Raw genomic sequence first — 9,813 nt, 5'->3', positions numbered from 1 at the left:
AAACGTTTTTCGAGACCTTTTTCAATACCTTTGTATAAGAATATACTTTATCATAAAATGTACAGTTTAATTCAATAAAAAACTCTATGTCCCTGGTTCATATTTAACCCTACTGATTGTTTCATATTCCTTCGTTTTTCATTACTTTGTCTTTCAGACCATATTTTAGTTGATCATGTTATGAATACGTCTACCGTTGTTGACGAGTTTGAATGTCACCAAAAATGCCACAGAAATAACAGCTGCAAGTCATTTAATGTTCATCCTGGTGCAGATATTGCAGAACGACTTTGTGAGCTGAACAACAAAACATGGAAGATGACGCCGGAAAGCTTCAAAAAGATGAACGGATCCTCTTATTATGGACCTGTAAAGGTCAGTTCTAATGATTGAACATCAACCATGGCTTTTCACTTAACAAATAAAGAAGCCTTACGGTGTTTCGATACAGTTTTCCTGAGGCCATATCGATATTTTTCAATCCCCTTAAAAGAGGGCTTTTCCTTGTCGGATCGCTTTAAAATTTTCACCAGTAATTGGCTATGGATTGAAATTTGTCGAAATGTAGTTTTAAGGAAAATCGATATTACTATGACAAAAATAAACAAAAAACTACAGTTGATAAGAGCCGAATTTTGTGCGATCTTATATAATTAACCAGCTACTGAAAATCCAACACTAGGAACTTAAAGTTTGGTGTTTAGCAAACAATCTCCGTGAGAATTGAAAAATTCTGTATGTTTGAATTCGACTAAAACGAAAATATATTTCAAACCTTAAGTTTTCAATAGCCGTGGTAGACTGACAATTTGAAAACAACTGCTTTAGCTTCCGATCGAAAAAAACTGAATCTGAAAATAAGATAAGATCCGCCGACCACTTCGCAGAGGTGATCTTGTAGTCTCGCGATGATGACAAATTAACTTGGGTTTAGTCCTTAAGACGGCAGTTAGCTCCGTGTTTTATACTATCCTAAACTATCCTTTTTCAACCAATCAGAGTGCGCGTTATAGCTGAGCTTTATTATAAAAAAAACTTCTAGAAAAAACCTTAACCAAAAACAACTTAAGAACTTGTTGTTTACGACGGTCACCCTGTTCGGTTTTATCGTATTTCAAAACAGTAACAGACAAATATTTAAGTTCTTAAACTTCCGGCTTAAAATCTCTGATTTTCGAGGCGTCCTTATGAAGTTACTGATATTATAAGAATTTTAGTAGTCATGTTTTCAGAACTCTGATATCGTAATTATAAAATAACTAAGATAGTACGCGCGCTCTGATTGGCCGAGAGGAGTGTTTGCATGAGAGTATGTAAACATGGTTGTGGCGTCAAGTTGTTTGGCTTTTCGCGGGCTAATCACGCAAGCACGAATTTGAAAAAGTTTTCGAGTTTAAAACTCGACAAGTTTACTTTATTTACCCATTCCTTTGTCGGCTGAAAATTGGAAAATCGTTACAAAGAAGGTGTGTCAATTTTTCTTCGCTTAAGCTGAAATTTTAAGCGAGAAAAATCCGTATTTTGCAAAGCATCTTTTTGCAAAACAAGAACTGATTACGCGTGCAAGACTTCGTGGACGAGATTTTGCGCCTGGTAAGAATTTCTCTTTTAATCAGTGCCATACAGAGAGTTTAGCGTTTTTTCTCGGGAGAGTTATTTTATAAAAGCAATAGAAATCTTTTTTCCTGTGTTTGCATAGCCGGATATAAACACTCGAGGTGTTGGGAGAATTCTCGACAGTTATGCAAACCCGAGACGAAGTCGAGGGTTTGCATAACTGTCTCGAATACTCCCAACCCCTCTCGTTTTTATATCAGGCTATGCAAACACGGAAAACGTTTTCTATTGCTTAAATAGTACTTTTGATAACATTTTCTTTTCAATAATATGATTTGTCGTACCGGTTTGCCTGTGGCTTGAAGCAGCTTAAAGTATATGTTTGTTACTACTCACACGGTAAATAATGTTTATGGAAGGAAATAGAGAAAAGGTATACATATATATATCAACATATTTACTAATATTGCAAACAAAACTGGTGAAAACTAAAGCATATAATGGCGTCATCCATAGTTTTCAGATATTATTTGATGTCTCTAAATTCAATTCGGTTTTCAAATTAATTCCTCAGGTTTCCTGCCACGATTCGCCCTCCAACAGGAAGAAACAACCCGCTCATTGTCATCCGGACTACAAAGGAAAAAGATGCGAAATTCGTGAGTAACGCTGGTCTATTTAATTTGAAGTTACAATCGCTTCACGGCGGAGTGAATTTTTGCCATATATAGTCATTTTTTTATTATTTGCTGCAGCAAGGTGGGGTTGGAATTCCAAGCTGCCTGCTCATTCCTGTAAGAGCATCCGGGACTCTGGTGACTCTAAAGGAGAAGGGAGGTACTGGATTGACCCTGAGAACAGTGGAAACCCGTTGAACGTTTATTGCGACATGACAATTGACGGAGGTGAGATCTGTTCTTGAAAGTCTGAAATTGTTGTAACACATTCTTCAGATGAACCCACGTAACTTCCTCATACAGAATTTGCAATTTAGGCTAAGTACATTCTTAATTTGCTTCTTTATTTTTATGAAGGAGATAATAGATTGTTGATTACCAGAAAAGTAAATTAACTTGGGTTTAGTCCTCAAGACTGCAGTTTTTAGTCACAATTTAATTTTTTAATCCTAACAAAACTGATTACAGAATTTATTTACAGTTTAGTACTACAGTATTTTCTTTTTTAAATAATAAACAACAATTCTATTCAAATTAAAAATATGTACATAGTTTACAAAAATATTTAATGAAGGATTAAGCACTAAACAACATTAAAAATTATATAAATTCTAAAAATACAATCACTGTGTCAATAACGATTTCCCAAATACACTCCTTGCGGCACAGATGCGATCAATAACGCTTGCAGGTAGTCCAGCGTTTTAAATTAAGTCATGACTAAGGAAAATTATCTGTCTCTGATATTAAAAAAAGAAACGAGTTAAAAAGAATAAAATCTCGTATTCCTAAATTCCTAATTCTTTAAAAAGTTCCTTCTTGTTATACTTTTTAAATTGTTTATCATAATCCAACTGTAACCGACATATTAGAACCTGCTTGATCTTGCTTGGCTAAACAGGTTCTTGTGTTTTGGGGTATTAAAGAGGCAAATTTCTGCCAGAAGGTTCTCAATCCATCAGGTTCTTATTCGCTGGTGTTTACTGTATATGTTTCCTTGAAATTTCCCGGTGAATAATTCGTGCAACATTATTGTTACTATTATCTTACTGCACTCGCAATTGAGATGATTTCGTGTCTCATCGTTTTCTCCACACAATCTGCAGAGCGGAGACACCTCCTGTTTTTCAAAGGATGCCTTGCTTGCATTCGTTCTCAGTGCCTGATGTTGTGAAGTAGCCTGCGAGCAAGCTTTCCTATTTGGGCGAACGAAGCGAGCCTCGCTAGAACGTCGTGCGAGCGAGGGGCCGAGGAAAGGAGAGCTTGCAACGATCTCTCATAAATTTTCATTTGCACCCCGGAAACCCCGGGACTCCGCAAAGCGTGAAAACGGTCACCGCAAACGCACCGCTGAGTAGAAATGTGACAATCGCCTGTCAAGTTTAGACAGCCGAGGGCGCGTAGAATTATTTATTTATTTTATGAATTGCTTTTGCAACAGCATCAAAGCAATGTTTTTAATCAATGATATGCTATTTTTCCACGGGGACATCGAACTTCAACGTGTCCGCTGGGATGAGAACTCAATACTTTGGTTCTCGTTTCGTTTACTTTTGAAACGTCGTCCATACTGCAGTGTAAAAGACTACTCCTCGTCGCAATCACCGACAAAAACATAATATATTTGTCCGTTCCGGAACTAAAGAATAGCGTTTTCCTGGACTTGCTTCTCTTAAGTTGTACTCCAGTTGCTTCCAACTCTTTCTCTTGACCTTCTTTACGGTCAAACTACACGAGTGTCAAGTACATGTTTCTGAATTTTTCTACCCAGTGGAATTCAATTGGGCGAAGAAACAGACGTTGGAAGGTAGCACTTAAACAAGGCGCTTGAGTTTCTCTTCACTTTCATTCTCGTTTTCAGAACTAAACAAGGCGCTTGACACAAACGAATACAATTGATGAAGGGTTTTCATTTTCCTTCCACAAGAACTATAAACTCGGTCCAACTTATCCTCGGCTCGCAATATTCTTTTAGCGAGAACTAAATCAAACGAGCTCCCTCGTCTGCTTTGAGGGCTGAAACAAGTTCTCGGTACCAATCTGATCCCCCTGAGAACCACATTTGTCACACAGACGAAGGGGGTGCCAGCTTGGCCTGTTATCAATCAACTTTGTTTTCCGGAACGTCATTTTCAGCCAATTGTATTTCCCTTCGTCTGGGCGAAGTACAAATGAAATTTTATGAGAGATCGTTGCTAGCTCTCCTTTCCGCTGCCCCTCGCGGCTTCGCCGCTCGCTCGTGCATTCTCGCGAGACACGCTTCGCTCGCCCAAATGGGAGAGCTTGCTCGCAGGCAGTGAGGCAGTTATAAGACCTTCAGTCTCAGTCTTTTTCAAATCGCCCTTCTTCAGCCAATCGCATGACCTCTCACCTCTGACTTGTCCTGTTTAATTGACGCAATATCTGGCCCTGAAGGGGCTTGGTCTTCCACTTCTCAATCTTCTCTAAAGTCTCCTTCTTCTCTTTGTCTGTTTGTGGTCTTCCTCAATTTCTTTCTTCAATACCTCTTCACGTTCTACCTTTTTTTGCAGTGGTTCCGTGCTGTTTAGAATGTAATAGGCCAACCCCATCTCTTCGTCGCGAACACCCTCCTCCAGGCCAATCAATTTACGGCCCCCAGAAGTTCTTCGAAAGTAGGTTCGGTCAAAATCAAGCTGTGGATGCAGCATTCTATAAACAGTTATCTGTTTTTTGTTTCTATTCTATCCAAGGTTTCTAGTTCAGCTTTAATTTAGTTTACTTCTCCAGCTCCATGCCTCACGAGTGACAGAGCCCATGAATTTGTTGCAAGTATCGTATTTTTCCCACTGACATTGGACTGTCTTTAGTCTCCGGAAATATTCTTCCTTCAAATCTTTTTTCTTGTGCCCTTGTAATAGATCGTCATATTCCAGAATTTCCAGGTTCTTATAACCATCTTCTTCCACTGATTTCATTTTGCAATTATCAGGCAAGGTAATCCCCACACTTTTCTTAACATTTCCCCTCTTTAAGATGAGAACGCCACGCCTCTTAATACCAAACTCCATACCTATATCAGTACTGAACACCAGAACTGTATTGAAAAATGAGTCAAGCTCACATTCATCCTTCCCGTACAGCTTCAAGTCATCCATAAACAGTAACTGAAGGGTTCAGTGGCTTCCCCTCTCCCCCTAACTGGTACCTTGCTTAGGAGTTTATAATAATAATAATAATAATAATAATAATAATAATAATAATAATAATTATTATTATTATTATTATTATTATTATTATTATTATTATTATTGCTGTTGCAAGTGTTACCGGTAAAAGTAAATTATAATTATTTTACCCTATATAAAGCTTCGAGTTTAAACCTTAAAATAATTTGATCAAAAAGGGTTAGCTTTTTCGTCTTTCTTCGGTGCCGCAAATTTATACGACGAAGTCACCGTTCATGGGTTTCTGTTATAGTGAGAAGTGATGCCATTTGCTTTTATTGAAATGAGTGGATGAAAATTGATTGCTCTTTTTGATTTACAAGTCATGTCAAAGGGAAAGTAAAATCAGCCATTACAGCTGATTCTTAAGTTGTGGCACAAGCCGATTAATAAAATGGATTTACAAAGAGATAGGAATTGCTCTCACTGAAAAGAAAAAAACAACTCAATAACAGCCTGCAAACCACTCAGCTGAAAACATGTTAGGCCCCTTTCAAACATGGAATTTCTTATGAATGCCGAACACCTATTTTAGTCGATGAAAATAATGAAATAAACGGCAGTTGATTCAGACGTCGTATATAATGGTGACAAATTTAACTCAGTTTGTTGTAAATATTCCCAGTCACTAAAAAAAAATTGTTATCCAATATGGATAAGGGTTTCTATAATTAATGCATTATATTCGTCGCACGTGAAATGCGACTTCTAAATCAAAATAATGATCCCCATTGTCGACTGTAAGTGATCCAGTGAAAAGTAGTGGAATGGAATATATTGTAGGCATGGATGGTGAAAGTGCTGAGAATTTGCACATCGCGTAGAACAATCAATGAACAATACTGTTTCTTCTGGCATTTTATTCTTCTTTCGTTATTCAAGCATTTGATGTTTCGTTGCTGGGAACACATAGGACAGGAAAGACGTTAGGAAAGAAATTTTTCTTTCATTTTAACGCCTAGGAATAGGTAAATATGACCCCGGAGTATGACCCCTGTATTTATCACTTTATAGAGGTTTTTGGTTTATTTCGAAATACATTAAGCAACTACAACTCGTGAAAATGTTGCGTCTAGTGCTAAGGACCCTGTCGGCGCAAACCTGTATATTCATTTTCCGTGTCTTGGCTGCTGGAGACACAGACAGTTACAAAGATACAAAATTAGGGAAACAGAAACGAAGGAACGATTAAGTAGAAAATTTTGTACCTATAAGCAAAGAATTATCCTGATGGGGTTCAGTGTACTAGAGCGAGCTTTTATCTGGGGTCGTTTTCAGAGATTTTCGCCGTTACAAAAGTTATCATTTTCTAAAGTTGATACGAAGTTTCCGAAAGATCGGATTTGAGCAATTTCTTCTTACACTGTATTACATCTAATTGAACTACAGTATGTGAAATTTAGTTCAGTTAAGTTTTAATGTTTTAAAACCAGCAATTAAGCAAGAGCTATTGTTTTACTGGTTGCATTTAAAATCTTTTTTTGTTTGCATTTATTTGTGTTTTGTTTACGGTTTCTTTGTTTTTCAGTCTTGGCATTTATTTGTTAAATTAATTCAGTTGAATTAAAATGTTTTGTTGCGATAATAAACGTGACACGATGAACCAGTAACTTTATTAAGTCCTGACCATTCTCGGATTTTCCTCTCGGGATCATTTGTGGTCGACAATGGGGATCATTTGCGGTCCATTTTGGGGATCATTTTCGGTCTGAGGACCATTTACGGTGCACGGGGATCAGTTGCGGTACTGTACAGTTCACCTGAGTTATATTGTAAAACATTGATAAGGCTCACAGTGGGTAGCCTCCCAAGTTTTTAGGGGTTCGTCACTCGTTCCTGCCCGTGGGAGGCTTCACCGTGGGTTTCCGCCGTGTGAATTATTTTGAACTAAACATTACTGCTTGTTTTGGCCCACATGACTGATAAACGAATGATAAACATTTATCGAATTTCAGGGGGATGGCTTCTTGTATCCAACGTTGTTTCGCACGGTTCATCTCCCACTCAGTTGCCAGTTAAGACATCGTACCGCGGAGTAAGCAGCAAAGAGATGGTACTCACAAAAAGCGCCATGAAGGAGCTGAGAAATCACTTGCATTTCACTCGGATAAGATTCACCTGCAAAAAAAGAGGAGGTCGTACATTTCACATCACCACGGCTGCTAACAGTACAGGTGAAGCTGCTGTGAAATACCTCAGTGGTGAGACAGATGTAATGCCTGCCTCTTGTGGCTCGTTTGTGATCATGAGCAATGATAACTCGCGGTTAGCAAGAGTCTGCAAGGATTGGGGATACCAAAGAGGTTCTTTCAAAGTTGGCAAATGGGGCGCCGAGAGAGATCAGAACAGATTATACGACCACACTGCTTTTGCAGCTTCAGCTTACCACTGGCTTCTAACACCATCTGGCAGGTGGGAATGCGACGATTTTAGTGTGGGAGTGTCCTCTGGCGATTTTTGGAAAGTCTTTGTACGATAGGAAGTCACCATAACGGAAGTCGTCCTCAAGGTTTAAGGGTAGTTTTATTTTTAAGGAAGCTTAACGCGTACTAGGCATTATTCAACACCATGATGTAAGATAAGAACTAGGAAGAGGTACTGCAATGGCCAGGAGCTTATGGGTTCCTGAATGGTCATATAAGTGAAAGGGGATTAAAATAACACCCTGTGGCGTGGCATGGTATTATATACAATAAAAACAAAGAAAGTGGGTAATTCAATAGTGTCTGCTTTCCTTCTTACCCCCAAAATCATAGAAATATGCAATTTAACGTAGACAGCTTTTTACCTAAATAGTCTGCTGCAGCAGTCAAACTAGCTCCATAGCATGTTTGTAATTATATCCGTGTTCCTCACTTCAGGGCGGAAAAACGTAATGAGCATGCGTGAACTTTTTTGCCCAGATCCCCTGACCGGGTTTGAAAAACTGGCGGGATTTCAAATATTTTATTGCATAAAAATAAAATGTTTCCACTCATAACCTGGAAAGAACAGGCAATTTGTCTTCAAAAGTTGCAAGCTGTGGTTATAACCTTGTCGTTACTTAATTTTCTCGAAGAATACCTCATAGTAAAACGGACTTTAACGGCATTAATTTCCTTGCGTTGTACTGGAAATGTGCATGCGTAGGTCCGATTTTTTTCAAGATGCATTCACAAAATGTGTTCATATAAGGAAGTTCCTGGATATATAAGGTCCGGAGCTCCAATGTGGACACAAAAACAAGATACCTTTCGACAGTGATTTGCCCGAAAAAATTAACGCTTGCCCACAATGTGTTTGAAGTCACTGAACTTTGTCGCACTCGAGCTGATATTTTAAAACCCTGGTTCGATCGGACACTCGTAGTTTCGCAGATCACTAAAATATAAGCAAAATCCTCAATGTAGAAGTTATTGCGTTGATATATGTGGGCAGAAAAAAGGTCAATCTTTATCTAGTAAAATCTTCCCAAAAATCGGTTTCAAAGCAACTATAGTTTTTAAACTTGCTCGTTTCGCGCGGATATATAAATTTGGCTTTGTGTTGTCAAGTTGAACACGCATAACATCTATCAAAAACCTACTTGTAAATAGGATTTCCTTCAAACAAAGTTAAAGTTACATTATTTCAAAACTTCTTGCTGACAATGAAGAAATGAATTTTCTGTACGAAAACAACCTGCAACTTGGCAGCCAAGCCATGATTCACCATGTAGCTATTTTCAATAAGCTTGACTGGTCCATGCGAGGGTCTTCGTTTAAGCAAATTAAACTCAGCCGATCATTAGAAAATTCAGAAAATTGCGCATAAGGGTTTGTTTTGCTCGCCTCAGTCAAATCAAGCTGCAGCAATTGTTTACGGGAAAAGAGTCAATTGTTTTGAAGTCACTGCCGGCAGTTGTCGTTCTCTCAGTTCACAGCGAGTGAAAAGGACAATTTGCGTACAGAAAGTTATTGTTATAAAGGACAGAAACTTTCACAGTGCACTGGAAAACAAAACAATGTAATGAAAAATGAAAAAACTCTGACTATTATTACTTGAGCAACAGAAAAATGATCTTGAGTAAGCTTGCTGGCCTTCTTTTTCCGAGAAAGTTTAATAAGCGCACAAGTTTGTTCACTCTGATGCGTTATAACAGCAATATGGTTCTTTGACTGAAGACAAAGATAAAGCCGGTTCTGCAAAGGTAATAAATCAGGGGATGTAAAAAAAGTAACCGTAACTACTAATAACAGAATACAAGCGGGTTTGAATTCAACCCGGCGAAATCAACTGATAAATTAATCGGATGCACAATCAGAAAACATACTCGCCTCTTTAAAAATAACCTTTTATTCCTCCTCAGACTGACGGAATTATCCGTTTTTCCTTTAACATTGGTTGTTGTGAATCCAAAGTAATTTTCAAGCGAC

At 38.1% G+C, this 9,813-nt stretch overlaps 1 protein-coding gene across 1 annotated transcript; it reads left to right on the top strand.

Moving 5' to 3' along the window:
* The first annotated feature begins 216 nt into the window (after window positions 1–216).
* On the top strand, window positions 217–8,053 carry LOC140936038 (uncharacterized). The gene is made up of 4 exons (XM_073385615.1): window positions 217–375; window positions 2,132–2,216; window positions 2,313–2,462; window positions 7,375–8,053. The coding sequence occupies exons 1-4, from the start codon at window positions 319–321 to the stop codon at window positions 7,896–7,898; spliced, it is 816 nt and encodes a 271-aa protein (XP_073241716.1). The 5' UTR covers window positions 217–318; the 3' UTR covers window positions 7,899–8,053.
* The last annotated feature ends 1,760 nt before the right edge of the window (window positions 8,054–9,813 follow it).

The sequence above is a fragment of the Porites lutea genome, chromosome 4, assembly GCF_958299795.1.
Source record: "Porites lutea chromosome 4, jaPorLute2.1, whole genome shotgun sequence".
Taxonomy (NCBI): Eukaryota; Metazoa; Cnidaria; class Anthozoa; order Scleractinia; family Poritidae; genus Porites; species Porites lutea.
This window is presented reverse-complemented; position numbering and strand designations above follow the sequence as displayed.

Coding starts and splice junctions, on each gene's coding strand:
- LOC140936038 (XM_073385615.1), top strand. CDS start 319: ATGACGCCGGAAAGCTTCAAAAAGATGAACGGATCCTCTTATTATGGA. Junction 2,217..2,312: donor AGGAAAAAGATGCGAAATTC/GTGAGTAACGCT, acceptor TATTTGCTGCAG/CAAGGTGGGGTTGGAATTCC. Junction 2,463..7,374: donor CGACATGACAATTGACGGAG/GTGAGATCTGTT, acceptor ATCGAATTTCAG/GGGGATGGCTTCTTGTATCC.